This window comes from Anolis carolinensis, chromosome 4, assembly GCF_035594765.1.
Source record: "Anolis carolinensis isolate JA03-04 chromosome 4, rAnoCar3.1.pri, whole genome shotgun sequence".
Classification (NCBI taxonomy): domain Eukaryota; kingdom Metazoa; phylum Chordata; class Lepidosauria; order Squamata; family Dactyloidae; genus Anolis; species Anolis carolinensis.
The window spans coordinates 200,367,820-200,394,537 of NC_085844.1; the positions used below are offsets into that span (position 1 = coordinate 200,367,820).

At 38.2% G+C, this 26,718-nt stretch overlaps 1 protein-coding gene across 1 annotated transcript in view; it reads right to left on the reverse strand.

Moving 5' to 3' along the window:
• Positions 1-4,083: 4,083 nt before the first annotated feature.
• slc26a9 (solute carrier family 26 member 9) overlaps positions 4,084-26,718 on the reverse strand; it is a 73,963-nt gene continuing 51,328 nt past the window's right edge. Inside the window, exons 12-21 of the mRNA XM_008115651.3 lie at positions 24,804-24,899; positions 22,779-22,885; positions 16,263-16,332; positions 15,752-15,844; positions 14,712-14,831; positions 12,898-13,212; positions 11,875-11,929; positions 10,670-10,815; positions 5,978-6,055; positions 4,084-5,738 (exon numbers count right to left, since the gene is read on the reverse strand). Coding sequence (XP_008113858.1) covers positions 5,691-5,738; positions 5,978-6,055; positions 10,670-10,815; positions 11,875-11,929; positions 12,898-13,212; positions 14,712-14,831; positions 15,752-15,844; positions 16,263-16,332; positions 22,779-22,885; positions 24,804-24,899 — 1,128 coding nt within the window. The 3' untranslated portion in view covers positions 4,084-5,690. The remainder of the gene's footprint in view (positions 5,739-5,977; positions 6,056-10,669; positions 10,816-11,874; positions 11,930-12,897; positions 13,213-14,711; positions 14,832-15,751; positions 15,845-16,262; positions 16,333-22,778; positions 22,886-24,803; positions 24,900-26,718) is intronic.

A 26,718-nucleotide genomic window follows, 5' to 3' on the forward strand; every position in this document is an offset into this window, starting at 1 on the left:
TACAGGCAGTCCCCGAGTTACAATCATCCAACTTACAAATGACTCATAATTTCAAACGGGGTGAGTTAGGGTTGTTGTGTGTTTTCCGGGCTGTGTGGCCATGTTCCAGAAGCATTCTCTCCTGACGTTTCGCCCACATCTATGGCAGGCATCTTCAGAGGTTGTGAGGTATATTGTAAAAAAATCTCCTTAGAGCTGCAAAAGGTCTCTTCCAACTCTACGATTCTATGATTCTAGATGTGCATTAGATTCAAGTAAATACAATATATACCTAAGAAGATACCTTGGGAGTTTGCATGTTGCTACTGTAGTAATCTTGGAAGATGGGATCCAAGTCTAAACACAAAATTCCTTTATGTTTCATATACACCTTATACATACTGCTTCATATACACCTTATACATATTGCTAATTAAAAATAGTATGCATATAATTACACTGAGAAGTGGTTTTTTATTTTTTTAAATGAAATAATTACCTATATCTAATGAGGTATCTTGGGAAATGAGGTCCGAATCTAAACACATTATTCATTTCTGTTTCTTATACATCTTCATGCACAAAATACTTTAAAATATTATGCATAAAATTACCATCAGGCTATGTGTAAATGGAGTATATATGAAACAAACAAATTTTGTGTTTAGATTTGGATCTCACCTTCCAAGGTTATCTCAATAGGTACATGCAAGCATTCCATTTAATTAAAAAAACACACACTTTGATGGTAATTTATATACAATATTTTTGTGCATGAAGCAATGTGTATATTATAAGGTATATATGTAACAAATGAATTTTGTGTTTAGACTTGGTTCCCATCTTCCAAGATTACTTCAATAGATACTGTATATACAAATATTCTAATTGTTTTTTTAAAAAAAAATGGAAAAAACCTGATGATAATTTTATGTACAATATTTTTAAAATAATTTTATTTATAAAGCAAAATGTATGCACATTGAACTATCCGAAAGCAAAGGTGTCACTACCTCAGCTTCCCGTGTGGACAAGTTTGGATTTTGAAGCATTTCATGTTTCCCACAAAGAATACTCAATTTGTACTAACATTCTTATTGAAAAATCACAAGTGGGTTTGGTTTTGAGTCTTGCAGAAAAATTTATATTGAAATGGGAGGGGTAATATCACATAGTGGAAAATTGATCAGCAACATTACAATTCTAAGTTTGTGACTTAATAATTGGGAAAGGGGTGTTGCCTTCTTTTCTAACCATGGAATTCCTTTGTGCAGTTTGTATATTAAGTATGCCTGGCTTACTCAACCTTTCTTCATAGAACTTTTTCCAAACCATCTGGCACTTTGGTCTTCTTTCTCTAAGCACATTCCAGCATACTGATATCCTTGAACTGAAGTGCTAAGAATCCTGTACTCCAGGAAAAATCTGACCAAGCAGGATAGACTGGTTCTGTTATTTCCCTTAATTAGTCTGAAAAAATTAAGTTGATTAATATGATTATCAGTGGAACTAGAGAAAGTTCAGAATTTGAACCTTTGAGATCAACTGAACTATCATAACCTAGCTGCTAAGTGCACTCACACAGAAAGCTAGGTTATCTGTAAATATAATCCAGTAGGACATGTTTCCAAAATATATGATTAGTAGTACTAGTACAGACTTAAGTGAGGTACTTGCTGGGATGAGGGGGAAAGCATGCACATTTGAGGTGCAAATATGTAACATGCTGTGATAATCGGGTGGCTGTCCATATAATTGCACATGCTTGCAGCAAACTAAACACCTTGCAAACTAAAAAGAGAGTAAGCAAAAATTGATTTTTCTCTGCATAGTTATGGTCTAACTTTTGTGGGAGTGGTAGAGAACAGGTATTGGACCTCTGTAACATTTTAGGGAGGGATTCTGTTTCATGCTTTAACCTGCTTTAGGGGGACATAAATATCTTTCTACATATTCACTGCCTTCACTGTGAAGGATTTCAAGTTATTTACCAATTTCAATATGTAAAGGGATACTGTTATAAAGGTGCAGTTCTCTCCTAACCTGCAGTTAACAGGGTTATTTTGATTGAGATTTTTCTGTTTAGCATAATTATGCAACCTCTATGATTCTCTGGTTCGGTAGTTCTCAGTTAACTTGGAATTGCATGACTCATGGTTCCACCAAAATGTATACCATTTTGAGCTTCTTTATCCTCTTCTAAAGGTTACCTAAGGGACAGGCTTCATCTGTTCAAATCTTTTTGGTTTTAAGATCATTATATCTCAGGCTCTGGTGTCTTGTTTTCCATGACAGCAGACGTTTTGCTGAGTACTAGAGACATGATCTGTTTGCAGTGTCGTCTGTGGAATTCTTTCTTGGATCTGATTGGCTTCAAGCTCATCCTTATATGCATTAAAGTGTTTTCTGAAAGTCTTTTTACGATAGAAAAGCATTTTACGATTTCCCTGATTGTTAACTTGGTTGTTCCGTTTTAAGTAATAGAAAAATAAGTTTATAAGTTTAACTTTAGAGACTGCTTTGATTTTATCGTTTACTTTGCTGTTTTATTATTTGCATCGCAATTATGTACAAGCTTGTAAAAACTATATTGTGGAAGGTATCAAGTAGCAGTGATGCAAGCAAACCTCTCTTTTCTTTCCAAGTATGATCATCCCACTTCTATAATGGTTTTTTTTTAATTCTTCTGATGAATATATTCTCAATGTCTAATACTGGATACTTTATGGTTCTCTGTGTTCCTGTCTGCTTAATACATTTTTTCCCTAAAAGAATAAAACTTCGGCAGTTTTTGCAGTCATGGGTAATTTAATGTTTTCTGTTATGTGACATCAAAAGTACCTTCCAAAAATTGTATGCATATGCTTATTACAATGGTCATTCTGCTGATAGCTTCTTTAGACTTTTCCCAAAGTCATGTTTGAAAAACTACAGAAATGTGAAAAGCTAATTTGATCAGAAACCATTGGGTGATCTTGGTTATGATAGTTGGGAGTGGCAGTAATAAAACTCCTGTATGGTCTAGAAGTGGAATCCTATTGATAGCACCAGAGCAATCCAGAGTTTCTGCTTCTGCATATCACATGCCTATTTATTTCATTTTTTTCAGTTATCCAAACATCAGAAAACTGAAGGCTGAGGAGATTTCTGTTAAGTGGGGCACCTGTGGTTAGGTTTCCTTGTTTGAGATCAAAGCTCTGCCTTGGCAGATGGAAAGAATCAGTCTTTCCTGTGTTCCCTTTGGCAGTGCTTCTTAAGCTATCTGATGTTGGAGACCTTTAGGGCTTTTTTTCATCTCAATGTGATACAGACCTATAACATTTGCCCACATGAGTTTCAACTGTTTCTTGAAGATTCACCAGGGACCAGCTGCCAGTGGCTCAGGAAGTAGCACAATTCAATGGACTTCCACTTTGAGTAACACTGCCTTGTGGACCATTGTTCTAAGGACCAAAACATTGCAGTGTAAATTATTGCCTGTATATCTTTTCAATTTTTTTGTCTGGAAATGCTTATGAAGATGAAGTATGACACAGAACTAAATTAAAGAAAGTCTGCTATTGCAATCCAGGATGTGTTTACCCACTCTGAATGATTCATACAGTTTTGTTTTCATTGCAAAATGGACACCATTTATTTGAAAACCACAATGTAACTGAGTTACCCAGCCTACATCTCTTCCTCATTCCCAAGATAAATCTAAGAATTTAACAAACATTTGGATTCAGCTTCAAAATGGATTTTAAGAGTTTGAAGTTAACTACATTAAGCACATTCTCAAAATCTAATTGATATCCCACTATTTATAAAAATGTAGTATTTTGAAAAATCAGCTAATATAATTTTTGTTTCAAGTTACTTTAATTATCTTGCTGCGTAAAATTTTTATTTGAAAGTTGCTAGAAAGATTTGATCTCTTCAAATTATGTGCTCACAGTGACATTTTCAGTGATTTTCATAGAATCGGAACTTTGAGACTTTCCTCCTCCCTTCATGTCTTGTACATCTGAAGATTTATTTTAGAAGAATTAATTCATGAGATTTAAAAATTCAGCCCATTTGGGATGCAAGAAAGTGTCACAACAGAAAACTATTAAACACCAATAGTATTTACATTCACATTTTAATATAAAAATTACAATCAGGCCTCTGTATCCACAGGTTTTACATTCACAGATTCAACCAACAATAGCTTGAAAATATTCAAGGGGAGAAATCCAAGAAGCAAATATTGATTTTGCTGTACACCAAGCAATACTCTGATGTGTATGCATACACTGGTGTAGCCTCCTGCTGCTTCGCAGATCCTTAGGCTCTTGTTTGATTTGTTCATCATTTTATGTAAGGAACACCATTTTACTATGCCATTGTTTATAATGGGACTTGAGCATCCATGAATTTTAATATTCATGGGAGTGGGAATCCTGGAACAAAACTCCAGCAGATACCGAGGAACCATCCTACTTTGCATTTACAAAATACAATTTTCAAAAGAGATCTTTTTCTAGTTTTCTAGGCAGACAGGTCTGTCTTAGAGGTAGATTCTCTTCATCTGTGGCATACATGGAAGAAAATCCATTTAGTATTGAATAGATGAAAAGAGTTTTAAAAGGATTAGATAATAATCCTTACCATTATATGAATGTTGCCTGTAAGCCTAAGACGCATATGAGGTGATGTTTTCCAACTGAGATGCTTTAATATATTTTCAGTAATTTGGTTATTTTTACTGAATATGTATGGGGCAGGGTCTGGAAATTGTCCCCTACAGAAACTTTGTTTATTGCTCATATTTAACTTAACCCAATCTTTCTTAATGTTTGGTTATGCAGAACAGGAAACTGAAGCACCAAATACTGTGGAAGTAGCTATTCTTTTGAAATTTCTAAATAAAAAACTAGTCAAAACATTTTCTTTGGTTTAAGTGTACATCTAGTCAAATAAGTTTGAATTTGTAAGAATGCAAAGTACCATGAAAGTATCTGTTTGTGCAAGAAGTTCCTATGAGATGTAAGAGATTTATCTGCATGGGGAGATAAAGGTTCCAAAAAATGAAGCAAAGAGGGCTAGTGGAAATGGCAAATAGTCATGAAATATACTGGCACACATAGTTCTAAAAAAAAAACCCCAAGGAGGTTATATTAGCTTTCAGTGAGGATGAGCTAGGCATCATCATCAGAAGCCTATTTCCTTATAGCATGAAGTTTATAAAGTTCAGTGCACACTTTAGAAACAACTGTCTGCTTTCATACTCAAATATCTCATGATAGTTCTATCTAGTGATCAAACACTCTTCATATTCTCTCTTTTTTCCTGATAAAAACAAGTTTGCTGGACCTCAGTATGCATATGTATTACATGCATTCTCGTGGGTATATAAGCATTGCTTGAAGATAGGATGAAGGAAATTGGAGTGAAGTAGTGATTGTCCTGTGCCTTTTGTGCTGTTTCTGGATAGATGAAAGGTATTCCCTGAGTTCCTTCTTCTGCTGTCTATACCAACTGCTCCAATAGTCAGTTGCTCTGATTTTGAATGAAGAGAATGTCTCATAAGAAGCCTTCAGTGCTTCAAAGGAACTGTTACTCCCTTGCCAAAATGTATAAAGGCAGTTGTCTTTGAATGTTTCTGTTTCTTCAGACACAGAAACTTTTCTTTATAAACGAATGTCATGGTCAAAATGTTTGCCATCACACAATCATTCTTCAAGAGTTCACAGCGCTGTTTGTGCTTCTGAATGAAAAATGCTTCCAAACATTTCCTAGAAAAAAATGAGGATTTGGGTTAGAACTGATATTATTAAGGATACTATGAACAGAAAATTACTAACATGGGGTCCAAATCACACTGTAGTTCCATTGAAATAAATGAGATCTAATTTGGTTAGAAATTTGCACTATTGATGTCACTAGGAATAAAGCATGATTCAGTCAGATCACACCTGTTATCTAATGAAAGCTTCAGGTATTTACCCATAATCATCTTTTCCTTTTAACATACCTCTTCCAAGTTTTGAAATTCAGCACTGCTGTCTTCCAGAGATTCATCAGAGACAGAGACTTCTATCTGAGTTGATCGCTTTATGAAAAACAAGAAAACAGGCCAATATAATTTGCCAATATGGTGGCCACATGAAGGATTTTCAGCAGGTGGAGTATGTCAGTGATTCATTGCAAATGCATTCTGTGTTAATATACCAAAGTACTAAATGCCTCACAAGAATAGACCATTAGACATTCTGTAAACAGCTTGGGATCTGTGATATATCATTTCAATTCTTAACAGTTTTAATGACTTCAAATAGGAAAATGATGATATAAGAAATCATAAGATTTCTTTGTTTTTTGTTCACCAATTTGCCAAAAGAAGGCATAAAGTGGCAGTCAATGAAAGATTTCTTAAAATTTAGACAAACATTAACTAATATGTTTAATATTTTTTTACATTTAATACATTCTCCTTCATGATGGGGAAACACGAAGAATAACTGCCACTGCTGACTCCTTCCTGAAACCAGAGGCCATCATGTCAGTGTGGACAATTCAGCCTCCTCCTTGGGGAGGGGAGAGCACGAAGAATTGCCACTGCCACTAACCTCCTCCCGAAGCCCAATCTACCACTTCAGTGTGGATATAGCAATCTCATGCTTCAGGAGGGGGATGGTGGCAGTGGCAGTTCTTTGTGTTTTCTCTTCCAGAAGGCTACAGCTATAATGTGCACATTGACATGTTGGCCTCTCCTGAATCCTGAGGCTGTTGTGCAAATTTATGTATGGAAGTCTCAGGCTTCAGGGTGTGTGTGGTGGTGGCAGCAATTCTTTGTGCTTTCATCTTCCAAAGCCATTGCTTGCACATTGACATAGCCATAGGTTTGGGATGATGTTTGACAGTAACAATTATTTGTGCCCACCCTGCCCCCTGCAAGCTTAAGGCTGGTGTGTGAATGTGCACAGCCCTGAGCTTCAGGAGGAATTGTGCTTCTTAGCCGATATAGGCAGACATACAGATTGAGCCAAGGTTTGAGGAACTAAATCTATACACCTAGGAACCCGAGTGATGTGCAGATTCTATCCTGGAAGGCTGGAGAAAGCCATGATAGGACGATGGCAAACTCTCAAATAACTGAATCCGTAAATGTCAAGCCAGCATATGTGGAGGTGATTCTATTTCTTATGCAGGATGCAGGTTGGGCTTCATAGCATGTTCTTGTCTCCTAATGAGTCTCATTTTGACCCACCCTCACTGTGGAACAAGGACTTAGTCCTTTGCCCTATATCTAAATGATAACTAGATGGTTTCAACCTTCAGTAAATCTCTTAGGAGCAAATAGAGTTACTATACAACTAAGATAAGGTGTTTCATCATGTCAGCTGAAGGCTGGGTTGACAAATCCTTTATCAAATGGAATGATGTAAATAAAGAAATTGGAGCAAAGCTATCCTATGACCTCAATAACTAAATGCAATTCTGTATTTTTTAAAAATGTATTTTAGACTATTGTATGTAGATCTGTTGTGTACCAGTGTTTTGCTTTCTAGATTTTCACATATACATATTTGATAAAGGCAGCAAATTATGACTTCAGTTTGAATGAAGTATCATAGATTAAATATACACATATTTTCATAGTGTTTGTTGATACTTTCACAGATTCAATCCATAAATTCCTCTATAGTGAAGTGCCATCAGTATACTTGATTTTCCTTTTGATTAAATCAGGTTTGATGATAGACAAGCAGTTCTTGAAATCCAGAGTGATGGTCAATAAGATAAAACTGTCCTTATAAGGGGCCATCCAGGCTGACAATCTGTGCAAATTGGTGGCACACTATTTAATGTAGTAAAATATCACTTACTGGAGCTTTCCTGTCCAAACATTTCTTTTTTTTAAAAGCTAACTCTGAAATCTCTTGTTTTTGCCTCAACATGCCTCCTTTCAGGTTTGAATTATTTTTGTAACTACAACAGCACTGTTGAACTGATAGGCTCCAATTATATTATTGCACATTTTTTGGAAGAGTCTATGGATTGCAAACAATTTTTGGTAAATGGTGAGGGGACATAGCAACATTAAATGTCACCTCTTGCTAGGATGTCCATTAATCCATTTGGGAAGTATGTTTATTTTTAAAGTTGCTCTTCAGGTACAAATAAAAAGAGAAAAGAAGTACTTTTGCTTAGTTTTTGTTGGTTTGCCAGTTACACTCTTTCCTAGGGAGACAGATTTGACCAGAGTGCATCGTATCTTAAATTACCTCTCATGGAGACCATATCAGTCCATTCTATGTGCGACTGTCATTGAAAAGTGTTTGGAAGTTATATAGCTATAATGCAAAATGCAGCAGCTAGGCTGTCGTTTGGTGTGCTTTTCTTGGACAAACTGTAACTGCTTCCAATTTAATCTGAACACAATTCATGATATTGGCTTTGACCTTTGTTGTGGTCATGTGCCTTTAAGTTGTTTCCAACCATTGGTGACCCTAGCAATGGGCTTTCTGCAGATTAGATTGTTTTACTCACCTAAGATCCTAAGTGTTTTTTATGGCTGAATGGGGAATTGAACTCCTGAGTTTTAGTCAAACACTCAAACCATTGCATCATGCTGGCTTTTGGTTTTGACCCTCAATAGCTCCAAATGTCTCGGAGTCAAGATACCGGAAACATTGCTGTCACCCCTGGGAATCTACCAGAAATCTGGGATCTTCAGTTGTGGCTTTTTTTGCATTTCTCACCACATTTGACAGGATAGGCAAGTATCCATGTGACAACAGATTGTATTTATCCCCTTTTGAGCTTCAAAATAGGCAGCTCACATTGATATTTTGTATGGTGATCTGTCCTTAAAACCAGAGATGTCTTGTCTGATTGTTTTAACTATGCATAGTTTTGAAAATACTGAGACATTATTTTAGTCTGGTTTTTTAAAATGTTTTTTATCTGTTGCAAATCACCTTGAGGGTCCTGACTGGCTTAAAGATGCACTAAATGCTTCAAATAGAAATAGCCTGAAACATCCTGGAATTGGAAAAGAGTTGTTTGACTATTGGGAAAAGATAATTGCAGCTATGAAAACTGCCACTTCCTTACACATTTAGTCAGCCTGGATGAGCCCTAACTCCAAATTTGTTGAACCTGGAAGGTCAATTCATGCATTATTTACAGAATTTTATTGTTTTAACAGAAATTGTAAAATATAATTTTTACTATTTTATAGTATTTTTCTATTTTTACTGAAATAGTAAAACAGAATCAATAAATTTCTGATCTCTGTTTGATGATTTTCCAACATAGGAATCCTGCAAGTTTGTGGTGTAATCAGTTTGATTTGTGAAGGTTTCCATGAGAAGGGATCTTAAAAGCAGATAACTTCTGCCATGGACTATTTTCTTAGACAGCATTCCATTTAGATGAACCATGGAGATAAATATTGCACACCCACAACATACACACACAATTAAGATATGGGGCATTTTGCCATGTTATCGTGCGATAACTTGGTGAAGGCCACTATTTCTCATCTTATAACTAAACAAATAATATGCTACTCATTTTGAGCACGTGTCCTGCTATTGCTTGTTTCCTGCCTTCTGAGTATTTGCCATAGCCAGGATTTATTTACTTGTTTCCTGCTTTTTTCCTGTTCCTGGTCTTGGTGCCTCACACAAACTGATCTCGCAGCTGCATGAGTGGATTCTAGCACTCAGTAGCCTAAGTGGGAACACTACTATTTCCTCTCTAATGTTCTCCAGACCAGCAAAGCTACTTTTCTCCATTTGCCACAAGAGCAACACCATTTGGACAGTTCTCTCCGTTAATTGTGTAGCTCTCTCTTTTTTACTATAATCAATCTTTGACTTTCTCATTGATTTTTTTCTTCTATCTTTCTTTATGCAAAGTGATGCTGTAAATTGTGATTTAATTCTTATCTAACTTAGGTATATTAACCTGATTCAGAGGTTAAGAAATTCTTTGAACCCTTAAGCACCTGAGTGCTGCTATCTTAAAAGAACACATGCTCCCATGTGCTCCTATATGGTTATTATGGTTATTTTTAGAGGCTTTCTCTGGGTAAACCTGCCCAGAATGAAGAAATAGGTAATGACTGGAAAAATGAAAACTTCTTAATGGTGCCCTCCATCTGGCTTGTGGAATGTCTTCCCAAGTGAGATCTGTCTAGTGTCCTTACCTGACATTGAAAATGCCAGACCTTCCTCTTTTAGCAGACATTTAATCTTTTATTTTTATCTTTGTATTTGTTGTTAAAGTTTTATTGCTCGCTCTTCACTTTCTATTTTTGGCTGGTTTGTTTGGTTTATGGTAAAATCTGTGATTTCATTGTTTGATATTTGTAAGACACTCCAACTATATTTGCCAATTAGATCATATATAAACATTCAAATAGATAATTATTTGAACTTGTCCACCCAAATTATTTTTTAAATCAGGCTTTCCCCATTAAACCAGGCTTCTAGTAACTGTAGATTTTATATCTTCCTTTTTTAGCACTGCTAGCAATTATATAGCTATTGCTGGTGATATATAAGGTGAAAAAGGACAACAATATGTTATACTAATTTATTTAACGTGTTTGCCAATCTAATTACTGACTATTGCTTTAACACAAGGTCTACCAATAAAAAGGAATACATAAAAGAAGACTGAATAAGTAAAAAAGACAATGAGTAATTTATACCTGGTTCAAGGCTGAGCAACGCACAGCTCTATTGCCATTCATTGTTGCAAACAAAACAGCATCATGGATGGTCACAAAGAGATGACTAGGGTCAAGACCTCCTTCTTCAAAAACTCCCCCTGTGCGAATGTCATCATACACTTGGGCTAAAAAAAAAAGAGACAAGTACACTTGAAGTGGTGGAAAACTAGAGTTCTATGTTTGAAAGTTAGTTGTGTCAGGATATTCTGTGTTAAATAACTTTGCAGTACTAAAGAATAAGAAAAAGGCACATGCCTATTGGAGCAGGCCTATGCAGCACACAAATCTATACCTAAAGCCCACATGACATATTATTTCACAGGTAAGTGGAGTAAGGATACAGCCCAATTGCTGCTCTTTCCATTAGAGAAAGCTGAGAGAACTAAAGAAATTGGGTTTACAGACAGCAGATAACAAAAAGTGACATGGACAAGAGGGGGCAGTGGTATTCGTAGACCCTTATAATAGTTGTGATGCTCAATATTTTATGCCTCACTCAGAGCTCCAGCATATACATGAATAATGTGATCCTCTGTCTTAATTTTAGGCTACAGGGAGAAATTATACATTTCTAAAAAAACAAGCAGTGGCTAGTATTCAGTGGTGTCTTTCTTGCTTGCATAAATGATCTTGCATTTATAGAACCTTTTCATTGAAGGTAGGACTTCATAACTCTTACAACCTGTTGTAGAACTGGTTGTACAACTTCATACAACCACTTACATAAGCAGTAACATTCCTAGAGACCATAACAACACCTGGAAAACTAAGACACATTCTCTTCCAGTAGCATTATCTTTGACTTAGAGGAATAGCTAGAAAAGTTATTTTTGTAAAATGTTATCACTATTAATAATCATAACATCTTTATTAAGTAAGAGTTATAATTCTTAAAAGGCTCAAATACTAAGTTGGTTCAAAGGCAAATTGTAAAATCAGATACTTCTATGGGTGGTACGACTGGTTTCGTTTCAAATGCGTATTTTTTTTACAGTAGGAAAGGGCAAAAACTCCATGTGTTTTTTCTTTAAAAAGATAGAATTGCACTCAGACATTTTTTCCAACTTTCTTCCATATGAGCTTCATGGGCAGTGTTTTTAGTCCTATTTCCATTTTCTGCCCCCTTTCAAGGCCAACATTTATGGGAGAGAGATGGAGTTCGCTACATGGAATAAATTTCTTACCAGGGACATTTGCCAGGAAAACTTTAATCCCAATCCTTTGATAGTTGACGCACAGCTACATGATGAAATAAAAAAAAATATTATTTACTTCCATGTGTTTAACAATAAAAATGCAAGATAACATTAATGCAGAAAACATAGAAAATCCTAGACATTTTATGGCAAGGTAATTATTTCCAGTGTTAGAATGTGGACAGAAGACGGCAAGGTTGAGGATATACATTGCCCCAGATTTTCAGAAATATTCAAATGCTATTCCTGGAATGTATAATCCCAACTACAACAAATGGACAACAACGAGAGGGATGAAGTGACCAGCTTTTATGGAAAAAAGTGTTTTAAAATAAAAGTGACATTATAAGCAAAGCCATTAACATTTGGATTCAGGGGAATCATTGTATAGTACTCCATCAGTCAGATAGCTTTAATTCTGAAGCAGATTCCTATTCTGTACCTTATAGCCCAACTGCCTTATATGAATATATATACACAGCTCGCAAGATTTACAGAAAGAATTAAAATGGTATGTTGGGTATGGATTAAATTTGTTTAGTATTAGTGAATATTCTGTATGTCTTCTGCTCCAGTAGTGTGTTGTATCTTCTGTCTACTGTTAATCTGTGACACATTGCTCCTTGATAGTGTTTAATCCTTGCCCTTGTTCTTTACTGACTTCTTGAACCAGCATTTATATGTAATTTCTTATCTGCCTGATTTGTCACATCACAAAGTCTTTCCTGACTACTGGTTTTTATTCCACAAAGTTAGCAATTTATTTTGACTGTTTAAATACTCAACTCTCTGAAGCATCATCATTATCATCATAATCGGCTATCACTTGTATGATTGTCTTCCAAGGGTAGAGCAACCTCAACCCAAGCTTTTGCCTATCACTGCTTCTCTTTGAAACTACAGATCATTTCCAATTTATTTAATGGAACTTGGGATATTTTAAGGACCACATCTTCAGATAGTAATGCAAGGCGATACAAAAGATGAACAGAAACATTAAGAACAACCTACCTTTCCCAAAGCCTTTGTCCCCATCAGGTCTACAAAGCAGACACCACTCATATCCAAAACAATTGTGTGGAAGTTGACAAATGGGGGTGCTGTAATTATAGGATCAACATTTGAGGCTGGGGTAACACTGAGGATGCTGCTTCTTTGAGGAGTGCTTCTTTGTTCACAAGGGGCATTAACCTGCCTTGCAGCATTCATAGCTGGGTTGAAAGCAATAAATGAGATGCTATTGCCATTGGAAGCTGTCTGGTTGTTGTTTGTGTCTGTTGGAGAATTGCTCTCAAAGTCCTTCTGGAGCTCTTGCAGAGATATAGTCTTTAGGAAAAGAAAAGACACTACATTCAGGATAATTTTATATTTATTTTATTGATGAGATGCACATGCCCACACACAACTACACTTCCACAGTGCTGGTATCAGAAAGGCTATGACATAAAATTATACATTTCTTTAAAAACGTTAAGGATCTGGGTCCTCTAGTGCAACTCTATGATCAACTTATCCCTGTCATTGAACAGATTGTAAGGAAAAGGAAGAAGAGATGTAATTCCCTTGTTATTTTGATCCAAAATATCTTATATATTTATTTGACATGTTTCATTTCAGAATCCAGCATTGGGTTTTGAACAGAAAAACAATGGAGCAGTTTTTAAAGACAACCTGTGTTGGTTAGTTTCACTATAAAAGGGAAGATGAATCTAATGGCATCCTGAAAATAGATTTATTTCACCATCACCTTTCATGGATATCAGTAACAGCAGCATCAGATTTACACAGCTGGAAAAAGTCCAACCTAGTCTGTGTTTTAATCTGAAATATAAATTTACAAACTGGAAAATTGTTTTTAATCCTATTATTAGTCCCCAACTAAAGTAAATCCTTTGAATCAATTTGATTTACCTTTGTGTTGACTTACTATTCAACAATTGATTCAATGGGTCTCCTTTACTTCGGACTAACCATTTGGATTCAGGCTACAGCCTCCAGATTGTGGTCTAGCTTGCAGTTTTCCTGGGCTAGTCATGTTGCTGAGCAAATAATTGTTGCTGAGCAAGACATTCCTGTTTCGTGCTGCAATCAGTTTTGTAGAGTTAATTTTTTCCCCCTTCCAGTTGCTGAGTAAGTAAGAGGAATTTCAAAACAACAGTACATAGAAAAGCAGTACCAGCTAGAATTTTATAATTTAATTTATTAAGGATTCAAGCCTATATACATTTCCCAGGGAGTAAGTAATGTTTAACATGCTGAGACTTATTTCTAAGTAAATATTAATAGAATTGTATAGTCAAAATATAAAGAGAGTGCTGCGGCACTTTGATGACTAACACGTTTATTGTGTCATCCTGAAACTGCAAAGCTAGCAGGAAACTGTGTATTAGACTGTACCACAAAATTCCATTCTATTCATTTAGGACTCAGATGAGAACAGAGTATTCTCTTCTACTGCAGCTGTTAATGAAGCTTTCACCAGTTGCTGGGGTTAACTCTGAATCCTGTGTGCATTTGTACTTTGTATTAAAATAGCTAAGATTGTTCAATATTTTCTCACTGTAAAAATGTGAGTGCTGTTCTCAATTATTGCGTTCACTGCAAAATTGTTGGATAGTGCCTGTGACAACACTTGCGATAATGATTCAGCTACTTACTCAGGATGTTTGTAACCTTTTAAAAAAAGTTTTAAGAATCTCTTTTTTCAGCATTGCTATGCATACCTCCCCATCTTTTGGGAAGCGGGTGGAGGTAAAGTTACTAAACATGAATGGCACTATCTCCTGTCCCAAAAAAGCAAATCCACTGGAATTAAAGTGAGTTACCTTATTCTTTCTGAAGAAGGATTTTAGTTTGCTCACTTTCTGTGCTGCAGCCACCACCTTTTCTTGATTCTTCACAAACTTTTTCCTTGCCAGGAAGACTTTTATAGGGTCAACACCAGTCTGTTCAAAGAAAACATAGCACTCTGAGTTTTCTTGCCTTTGCTTTAATGATAACTGAACTTGAATCTGGGGTTCAAAGAGGGAATGTGAATGTTACTGTAGGGCCCACAAACTGAAAAAATTAAATGATGGGCCTCTTTATGTTTGGAAAGCCATTAGCAGGGCTAGGATCCAAATGCAGTTGTGTGTGTGATGATCCATCCAGTGGCTCTCAACCTGTGGGTCCTCAGGTGTTTTGGCCTTCAACTCCCAGAAATCCTAACAGCTGGTAAACTGGGATTTCAAGGAGTTGTAGTCCAAAACACCTGGGGACCCACAGGTTGAGAACCATTGAATGGCAGCTTCTCCCTTTATGATTTGCTACCTTTAATTCAGTAATTTTAGGATGACATTTTTGGGGTGGGGGAGTGATTGACAAAATAAAAGAGCATTCTTTTATGCAAACTTAAAGGCCTGGAAAAAATTAAACCTGGTGTTAAAAAGATATAAAAATTTAGTGCCAAATAAGACTCCACAAGGAAAGTATTTCTCAAAGAGGCTTAAAACACAAACTGTTTTCTTGTCACCCTGTTGCACCACATATATAGTAAAAATAAATGTTATTCCCAAACACCAAGCTATGTTAACAGAGGATTATGTGAGTTCTAGTTCAGCAAAGCTAACTTTTCACAGCTTGAAGTACGACTTCTGAAAATGTTGATGGGTGACAAGGCTTGTTTTGGTTTCACAGCCAAGAAGGTTTAAAACTAGCAGTGAGATTCTACTGTCTTTTTTCTGCTCTGCCATTTTCTTGTGAAATTCCTACCACAGAAACTCTCTGTCTCTCCCCACTATCTTTTTGTGGTTCCAGATCTTTCATTGCAAAAGGAACTGGAAACTTGTGTTGGGGAAAGTAACATGGTGGGCCAGAATTCTCTTACCTTTGCAATAACTTTTTCCCGGAATATCTCTGAATTAGCAAAGTATAATGGAGAGCAGTAGGTGACAATTTTAACCCCATCTATTTCTTGGACCTGCAAAAAAATACAGTTTTAGATAGAAGACCAAATGACATGAAACGGAACCAACGTATCTTGGAGTGATGGATGAAGAAGATGCAAAAAAGTTAGGCCAAATTGAGAGAAGAAGATTTTCTTGAAGATGAAAGCTCTTTGTGCATTCTTCCACAGTGAAATGCATGTTTAAAAATTGTTTAAAAATGTTAAACTTTTGTTAAGACAAATGAACATAAACCACAATCGAAAAAACAATCAAATCTTGGAAATAAACAAATACTATTGCAAAGCATCAGTACAATGTACAGTAGTCAATCTGTATATTCTATTAATAACAGGCATCAAATCACATTAAGCATCTTTAAACCAAAGTCTCGTGTGTAGATGTCAAACGACAATAAAATAAAAAGAAAGGAAAAATTGCAGTTTCCTTTACCTTATCATAGACCTTGGGGTTCTTGTATATATCAGAAGCAGCTACAGGGCCAATGACACAACCATTGCGGCTAGAAAGAAATATTAAAAATAATGTTAAAGGTATAACTATGTAGGGTACCTTCATTGTATTAAGTATGTAGTTCATGAAATAAAAGATTTATTAATCTTCAAGCTGTGACAGCTCTTTATTGTTTTAGCCACAACAAGCTAACATAGTCTTATAAACTCTTCCTCTGTTGATACAATGAGGTGATGGAGGTGAAGCTGAAGAAGTGTAATGTGGCTGATTTGTTTACAAGAATGTTACCAATATCACATACGCCACCACCAATATGCATCTAGTGCCACCATGTGTCTCCTGTTGACTTATAGCCACCCCATGAGTTTCATAAAGGTAAGGGATATCCAAAGATGGTTTTGCCAATTTCTTCATCAGCATCCTAGGCTACAGTCTATACGGTGAAAAGGAGCTGTTTCTTTGGGGTGATGGAAAGGTCCAACAAAAGCTCTTATGCTGTCTCTGACCAAGATTTAATGGACAGGATTTCCAAAAGATGATGTTCCAGCAATTGATAGAATACAACGCTACAATAACAGAGTTCTCAGAACCATGTTCCACATAATCCTAAACCAAATTCTACTCAAATTAGGAAAAAGTACCTTCCATTGATGATTTTATCATGGGAGGAAAAATAGCTCAAGGAAAAAGGAGTACTCCTCCCTAATGAAAGTGATGGGACTGTGATAATCAGGGTATGGAAAAAAGATATATTTCCAATTGCTATTCTTGTTCTCTACACCCCCTTTTGATTGGCTGTTGGTGAAATCTAATGAAAATGCACTACTTTGAACACTTTCTTATGAAAATAGGAGTAATAGACAATGATATTTCCTATACAGTACGTATATTATTTTATTATGAATACACCCCCTTGTGGTGATAATTTGGTAGCACAGTAACAAAAATGACCAGAGAAAAATACCAGAAATCATTAGATGAGAATGATTTGCTGTCTGAAACTTAAAGTTATACATCATTTCCTGATGATGTGATCATTTTTAAAATGAGCATGGAAATCAGAAGATGCTTTTGTCTTTACGTCTTGTTTGTCAAGATTCCATGCAACATTAAAAGGGAATAATTGTGGATACCAAGATCACCCTTACAATGAGGAAATCGTAGAATTGGTTTCTGTATTGTTTACTGTGAAGCCTGAATACCCCAAAGGCCCCATATCCCATCTTGGAAGATAAGCAGCATTTGCTGTGATTAGTATTTGGATGAAAGACCACCAGTGAATTCCAGGTGCTACAGGCTGTATTTCAGGGGAAGGAGCTGGCAAAACCACCTCTGAGTATTCCTTACCTGAGAAAAACCTATGAAATTTATAGACTTACAATTGACATGTGACTTCAAAGCACATAAACACAAATGTCACTTACTGTGAGGTCAGCATGACTATCCCTATCATTAGACAAAGTGAAGCTGGAGACATGCTGGAAATGTCAGAAATGGTTTATAGAAAGTACTGTGTGTCTTGCAGCCTGTCTTATCACTAAGCTACTCTGGCACCTTCAGACACAGTGAAGAATACCATTATGCTACTGGAGTTGAAGAAAAGTTCAACTTCTAGGCCAGTCAGCTTTTAGACATAGCATAGGAGCGGATATGATCTTGGTTTTCACCTCAGATAACTAAATATTTTGAGCCTGTAGGTGAGTTCAGAGAAGTAGGTCTTGGGGATCCTACCTACTATGCACATCTATTCAAGATACGTTCCACTGCTGCATGTCAAAATTGGAATCAGCAGATCAGAAAAAGCAAAGCTCCACTGAGAGAATCATTGTGTTTCCATCTTTGATGTTATCCACATATGGACAGAAGAGGCAATGGCAGAGCAAGTGAGATTTGGTCCAAAGAGGTTCAGAATTACCTTGAAACACTTGCATTGAACTGAGCTTTCCCACATCTGCCTGAGATGTTGGCCACATACTATAATGGTTAAGTTGATCCCAGCTGAAACTAGACTTGGACAACAACTACACCTTCCCCCAAATGAGACTTTTTAACCCTTCTCCCAATGGGACCAGTGTTCATTTTCAAACAGTATAGGTCTAGTTATGAGCTACATTTGGGATCTGGGATCATGTCCAGCAGATCACATTGTTCAGGCATTTAACAACAACCAGTAACTAAATTATCAGGCAGACAAGAGTTGAATTTAGATGTGTAATCTTATGTTGCCAGAACAAGTGGAAAAACAAAGCTGACATGACCTGCTGTTTTGCCTGTGAAAAGTTTCAGTTTAGGATTACCAAGAAAATGGCCAAAGGGGAAAGAAAATATAAAGTTTTGACTGATTACGCAACCTATCAGAAAAGGAATAAAAAGACTGTGAGTAAACCTTGACATGTCTGAATCTCACAACCTGTATGTTCATACATTTTCATTCAGTATCTTTGCTTGAGTCTTTTCACCTGATGCGAAGTGGGCCCAGGATCTTTTTTTAAGTTGCATAAATGAAGAAAATGCAATGATTGGCCTTCCCCCCACTCTTCCAATAATAAGTCATGACCAGAAATATCTTCTGACATTTCACCTAATACACTATTATTAAAAGAATCATGTTCTTCCTACTATAATTGTTTTTGAAAGTTTTTTTCCAAAGTGATTATATGTCCTCCTGCAGTTAACTTTTCTACTTTTGTTTCCTGAGTAGAGATGTTTCACTCCTGCATGAAAAGGGAAAGCTAGAAAGCATAGACATTTTGTACTCTATCTTCCATTCTTCTGTTGCCCTGCATCTATATGGCTGCAAGGAAGAACATTTGGCTGTGGATCAGTGACCCAAGGCTGAAGGGGAGCTTCCCTTGTCTTCCATGGGAAAACATCATGGAAACCACATGTGGTATCAAGACAAGAAATTGCTATTCTAAACTTTGCTTTCTGCCCTCCCAAATCCTTTCTCCTTTTGTTTTGGCTCTATAATAATAATAATAATAATAATAATAATAATAATTATAAAAAACTTTATTTATACCCCGCCACCATCTCCCCAACGGGGACTCGGGGCGGCTAACATGGGGCCACGCCCAGAGCGATACAATTAATAACATATAAAAACAACATATCAACACAATTAAAAGCAATACAATAGATGATAATAGACATTACATCAAGAAATAAAAAAAAACAAAAAACAAAAAAAACCCCAAAAACAAAAAAACCCCCAGTAAAACAGTAAAACAAGGGCAGGCCGCATGGACACGAGGATAAAACTCGGAGTGAGAGGGACAGAGGGGGTACTCCACTGTGGACAGGGACACATGAAAGTAGGGCAGTCTAGAAGATAAATGCTGAGGGGGGAGTAACACAAATATATAGCAAAATTACTCACCGAAAGCACAGTGGAAGAGCCATGTTTTCAAATCTTTCCTAAAAGCTAACAGAGTGGGAGCTTGCCTGATCTCAGTGGGCAGTGAATTCCATAGTCGGGGGGCCACAGCGGAAAAGGCCCTCTCCCTTGTACTCACAAGGCGGGCCTGGGATATAGACAGTGGTGATAAAAGGGCCTCCCCGGATGATCGCAAAGATCGGGCAGGTTTATGATAGGAGATACGGTCACGGAGGTAGGTGGGTCCCAAACCGTTCAGGGCTTTATAGATGATGGTCTGCACCTTGAATTGGGACCAGAAAATGAACGGCAGCCAGTGGAGCTCCTTAAACAAGGGAGTGGATCTCTCCCTGTAACTTGCCCTCGTTATTAATCTGGCAGCCGAGCGTTGGACCAATTGTAGTTTCCGGGCCGTCTTCAAGGGAAGCCCCACGTAGAGCGCATTACAGTAGTCCAGTCTAGAGGTAACTAAGGCATGGACCACCGTGGTCAAGTCAGACTTCACGAGGTATGGTCGCAGTTGGCGCACAAGTTTGAGTTGTGCAAAGGCCCTCCCGGCCACCGCCGACACCTGTGCTTCAAGCGTCAACGCTGAATCCAGGAGGACCCCCAAACTGCGGACCTGTGATTTCAAGGGGAGTGCAACCCCGTCCAGCATAGGTTGCCACCCAATACCCCGATCCGATGGGCGACTGACCAGGAGGGCCTCTGTCTTGTCAGGATTGATCCTCAGCTTGTTCCTCCTCATCCAGTCCGCCACTGCAGCCAGGCACTGGTTCAGCATCCGAGGGGCTTCCTTGAAATCAGATGAGAACGAGTAGTGGATTTGCGTGTCATCTGCGTAGAGATGGCAACACCCTCCAAAACTCCGGATGACGTCTCCCAGCGGTTTCATGTAGATGTTAAATAGCATGGGGGATAGGATAGACCCTTGCGGGACCCCATAGGTCAAAGGCCAGGGGTCCGAGCAGGTGTCCCCCAGCTTCACCATCTGGGAACGGCCCTCCAGGAAGGACTGGAGCCACTGCAGAACCATGCCACCGAGCCCCATCCCAGAGAGCCTCCCCAGAAGGATACCATGGTCGATGGTATTGAAAGCCGCTGAGATGTCCAAGAGAACCAGCAGGGTCACACTCCCCCTGTCCAGTTCCCTGCGGAGGTCATCCACCAAGGCGACCAAAGCAGTCTCGGTGCTGTGCCCAGGCCTGATGCCAGACTGCGAGCGGTCCAGAAAATCAGTGTCATCGAGGAACTCCTGGAGCTGCGTGGCAACCACCCGCTCCAGAACCTTGCCCAGAAATGGGAGGTTGGAGATTGGTCTGTAATTGTCACAAACTGATGGGTCTAATGAGGTCTTTTTTAGTAGCGGTTTAACCACCACTTGCTTAAAACAGGATGGAAATGACCCCTGACCCAAGGAGGCATTTATTATAGCCACAAACCATTCCAACAACCCATCTTTGGCCAGCTTAACCAGCCAAGAGGGACAAGGATCCAGAGCGCAAGTGGTCGCCCTCACAGACCCAAGAATCCCCTCCACGTCATCAGGAAGAACAAGCCGGAAAGAATCCCACAAGATCGAACAGACAGGTGCCTCGGTTACCTCCGCTGAGACCACAGTTAAGCTGGAGTCCAACTCACGACGTATCTGAGCAACCTTGCCTGCGAAATGGTGCGCGAACTCGCTGCACCAAGTTGCCAAGCCATCGGGAAGCTCCTAGGTCTCGGGGGGCCGCAGGAGCTCCCCTACAACTCGGAACAACTCCGATGGCCTATTGGCCGCAGACGCTATGTGGGTAGTCGTGAAAGCTTTCCTGGCTGCTCGCAGAGCCACGGAGTAAGCCTTAATAGCGGCTTTAGCCTGTGCTTGATCGGACACATCCTGAGATTTCCTCCAGATGCACTCTAGACCCCTCCTCGCACGCAATGAACCAAGGAGTAGACGTGACTCTACGCAGCGAGAGGGGACGTTCGGGAGCGATCGTGTCCAGTGCCCTTGTCAGCTCACTATTATAGCGATCAGCCAGGGCATCGACAGGATCGCCAGTCTCCAGAACAGGAAGATCCCCAAGAGACCTCAGGAGTCCATCCGGATCCATCAGCCTCCTGGGGCGGACCATCTTAGTGGGTCCACCACCCCTCCGGAGGTTAGAAGACACGGCGAAACTTAAACAGATCAGATGATGGTCAGACCATGACAATGGAAGAACATTTTGCTCTTCCACTCTGACTGTCCCACCGTCCACAATGAAGACAAGGTCCAACGTGTGTCCCGCCTGATGTGTGGGCCTAGATATAACTTGAGTCAGCCCCATGGTCGTCATGGCAACCATGAAGTCCTGAGCTGCACCTGCTAATCTGGTCTCGGCATGGATGTTAAAGTCTCCCAAAACTATAAGTTGTTGGGAGACCAAGGCCGCATTATAGACCACTTCTGCTAGCTCAGACAGAGAGACTGCTGGGTCGCGGGGTGGACGGTACACCAACAGAATCCCCAAGCTGTCTCTGGCTCCCACCTTCAGCAGGACACACTGTGATCCAGAGAGCAAGGTCTCTTTTATCTTCATAATTTCCTGCCATTATTATTTTTCAATAATTAGATAGTGTTTCCATTTTTCCATGCCTTAGAAAAATTGTGATATTTTAAAAAGGAATGGTAGTAATGATTTACAATAATAATTCACCTGCATCAAGACATGCAAGTTGTTCCTAAAAGTCTCTCATTCATCAATATAAAAGCTAATTTATGAGTTTAAGTTTCTCAGAAAATGCAGCTGCCACAAGAAAGAACAGTGTAAAATGTATCACACTGAGAGTTTAATGAGTAATAAGTGAAATTTCCCATGTATGTGCTTATGAGAGAGAAGGATAAGTCGGGCAGGTGTTTTCATGCATGACGTAATTACCTTCATATTTATACCAGCCTTGAAACATGGTTATGGAAATGGGAGATTAGGGAGCGGTTATCTGAGACTGACATCATTGTTTACCAACAGGGACTGGTCCTTTCATGTTCCACATGCTGCCAATCATACCTGCCCTTGAATATTTGACCCAGATGATGGGAAATATCTTTACTTTGCCTTCCTATTATAGGCCACTACCAAAATAATACTTACAACTGAGTATGGAAAACCACAACGAGGATGGAAAACCCCACTCCTACAGCGAGTCCAAAGGGCAAGCCCAGGAAGAAAGCAGATAGGAAGCTCACCACCCAGACCATCTGTGGAAAGACATAAACACAGCAAGTTATTTCCTTGCACTAAGGTCAGCTTTCTATGACGAGATGGAACACACACTTTAAATATGACTGCAGAGCTATGGCTGGGATAATGGAGCCTGAGATTATGTTGTTATCATCCTAAACAATTTAAGTCCAGGCAGCATGCCAGAAATGTGTCCATAATTCCAGTTCTAATGAAGCTTACTAATCTATTGATATACATTTTGATTTTGAAAAATTGAATGTTTTAGCGTTACGTTAATGGGGTTTGGAGAGATGCTTTGTAATAAGCTTCATAAGGAATTTGTTTGAAAAAAAGAACTTTTTCTAATCTGCAGGGTTCTAAATGAGAAGTAGGGAATCATATTGGTAGGGCAAATCTCACTACCCTCACTACCTATAAGGGGCCCTAATTGAAGTTCTCAGCTCACTGCATCATCTAAGAACCCATCTTTGCTCCTTCTTCTCCACCAAAGTACTCCGAGCTGGTCTTTGCAAGCACTGAGACGGGGAAAGAATGGGAAGAAAAAGAAATCTCTTCTATCTGCCACATACAGTAGCATCTCCTTCTCCCATAGTGCAGCAAATATCCAAAGACATAGCCAGAATGATTTGATTAACTGAACAGTTAAGCTATTTGATATGAAACATAAATTATATCACTCCTTGATGCCTCTGTTTATAAGACAGCATTTCTTTAGTGCTATAAGTTATATCCCTCCTTTCTAGATAAAATTTACTTATGGCAGCTATGGGTAATTGGCTCTGAATATTGCTGTCAAGTACAGCAGTGAGTGTTTGTGAAATAAGTGCTCTCAAAGTTGAAGAGCTCCTTCAGTAGCTTGAAAGGTAACTAAATTGTGTAGGTGATATATTTTGTTGGGTGTCGTGCTCAGCATACTTCAGGGCATTCAAGTCCATTATAATGCAGGGCACACTCATAATCTCTTATACAGAACTCCAAAGCATAATCTCCTTCCCCTTCTATTTGAACAGTACTTTAAGAAAGTTGTTGATAGCTGTAGCTGGACAATTTCAATTAATCCTTTCACTGATAAAGTAATGCTTGGAAAAACTTGTAAGACTCCGGCACAATGCATGTAAATATAATTTAGGGCAATAAATCTTCTTTATCCAAGAACCAGACATTTATGGTGTCTGTATTTAGTGAGTTTTTATCTTTTTATAAAAACTTTCTCCTTTTCTGGATGGACATATAAAGCATGAATTCTAGATGCAGGAGTAAGCCAGCATGGGAAAGTACCTTATCCTGAGTCACATAATTTGTCTTTCTAGCTCAGTATTGTCAGTTTTTGCTGCCAACTCTCTCTAGTTTTGGGAAGAGGTCTTTCTCATTCTTTTAAGAACAATTTATTGTCATGTCAAAATTTAGCCTTTGTAAGGATGATTCAAGTCTGTACATTAAAATGCACTAATCAGGAGAGTGCTCACCTGTACTCTTATTGTTGATGAACTCAAATTACAAACATATCTTCATAGTCTAACTACATGTTGATGCCACACTCCCACAAAAACTTAATTACTGTACACTGCAAGGAAATACAAATTCTGTTTTCAACCTGTATGACAATAGAATTTATGCAGTAGGTGATTCTTCTAATATTCTTAATCTAATATTTGAATTTTTGTAGAATATTCATTTATGGAATAGATGTGGCTTAAATACATCTTCATAACAATTAGAAACTTTCTTTTAAAAGGGCCTTTGACATCCTCAGGGAGCTAGATCTTATGACCTTTATGCAGCAATGTAAAGGGCAACAATCACTGCATGCAAAATTTCTGTGTTCATTTGGCTTCATGCTGTTGTTTTATATATATATAAATGCAAGACATACTGAAACTTGTCTTGTGGTTCCTCCCTTCTCTCCAAAGATATCTGAGATGAGATACTCACACAGTCCAACTTGCTTTTTTTCCAAAGGTAGTAAGGATCAGTTAGCTGTTTGAGAGAATTCTTCAGATTCACAGCAATCAAAGCTCCCAGCACTGCCTAAAATAAATAAAATAAAATAAAATAAATAAAAACACTACAATTAATGACAAAAAGCCACAAGTATAGTGGACAAGTTAGCTACCACAGCACAGTCCTATTTTATGGCACAGCAGCAATAGCTGCTTTAGAGCAGACTATAAGCCAGATAATTTTGCATATTGTCCAAAGGATTACTAGTACAGTAGAGTCTCACTTATCCAACACTCGCTTATCCAACGTTCTGGATTATCCAACGCATTTTTGTAGTCAATGCTTTCAATACATCGTGATATTTTGGTGCTAAATTCGTAAATACAGTAATTACTACATAGCATTACTGCATATTGAACTACTTTTTATGTCAAATTTGTTGTATAACATGATGTTTTGGTGCTTAATTTGTAAAATCATAACCTAATTTGGTGTTTAATAGGCTTCTCCTTAATCTCTCCTTATTATCCAACATATTCACTTATGCAACGTTTTGCCGGCCCGTTTATGTTGGATAAGTGAGACTCTACTGTAGGTGATTCTAGGGTCCATAAGATTGCCCGATAGCTCTCCCAAATGTCAGGGTTTTCTGTTCTCAGTTTCATAGCTTGTTGTAGTTGTTTCCAACACAAATGCCCAAAATTACTGGTTGGGGCTTTGTTAATAGCTGGTTTGTTGATAACTGTAAAGCAGTACTCCCAATATATTCATTTATGTTCAGCAACTCTTTTCTCCCATTTGAGATATGGTAAAGCTATGGGATGGATATGATTTCTTTGTCACCCTCTATTAATTCAACACATACCTCCCATGCTCTTGCCCCAAGTATCCATACTCTCTGTATCATGCATTTCATCTTTTAAAACATTATATAGCTGGAGGACTAACATTTTAGCTCTTTTAACTAAAAAAAAAGATGCTGAATAAGCATTCAACCTGTAACTAGAAATGTAATGAGGAAACTAAGGTCAGGAAAAAACCTCCATGGCAATGGGCACATCCTCATTAAAAATGTGGGGCCATTCAAAGGCACATGGAACCAAGAAAATAGTTATGTGACATTCACCTGTCCTATATCAGAAAGTCCTTGCAGTAGGGTTAATGTTGGCTCAGCTGGCCCTGGGCTATCTTTGCCAATTAGACACAATTGGCAATAGACACAATTCCAATAGACACAGCCTGGAAACATGTTTATAAAGAAATCTGTTTGATTTTTACTAGATTAGGGACTGGTATTTTTTTCATATGTTTCATTTGTGCTTTTGTATCGTATCATTCATTCGTATTGCATGTTACGGCAGACCCCTCCCCACACGGATGAAGCAGTGAAATGAAAGTGAAAGCAGCACAAAACAGTTTGCTTTGCTGCTGTTCATTCCTCTGCCTGCAGTGCTTGTTGCCTCTTGCCTCCTTATTGTTTAACCTCAGGTCTCCTCTGCAGATCGAGAGGAAGACCTCACAGAATCAGTGATGCCTTAAACCCCTGCCTTTAAGATCAGGTCTCCTCTGCAGATCGAGAGTAAAAATCTCAGAATCATTGGTATCTTAAGCCCTTAGGTTAGAGGGTGGGACCAACGGGGAAAGAGGGAATGTTTTAAAGGAGATTTTATTTATAGAAAGGAAAAATCCCTAAAATTTGAGGATGACCAATTCTTGTAAGAGCTGGAAGGCTAAAAGTGGTAGATATGCCCTCCATGAGTGGTGATTTTCACCTTTCTAGCCCTAAAACTGTGCGGAAAGGAAGCCTGGGGAGCTCACCTATTGTTGCCAATGGGACGAATGCATTTGTACATTTGGATGGTGAAACAAAAGAGCTCATTCAGATGGGTACTGGTTTTGGAAGCGG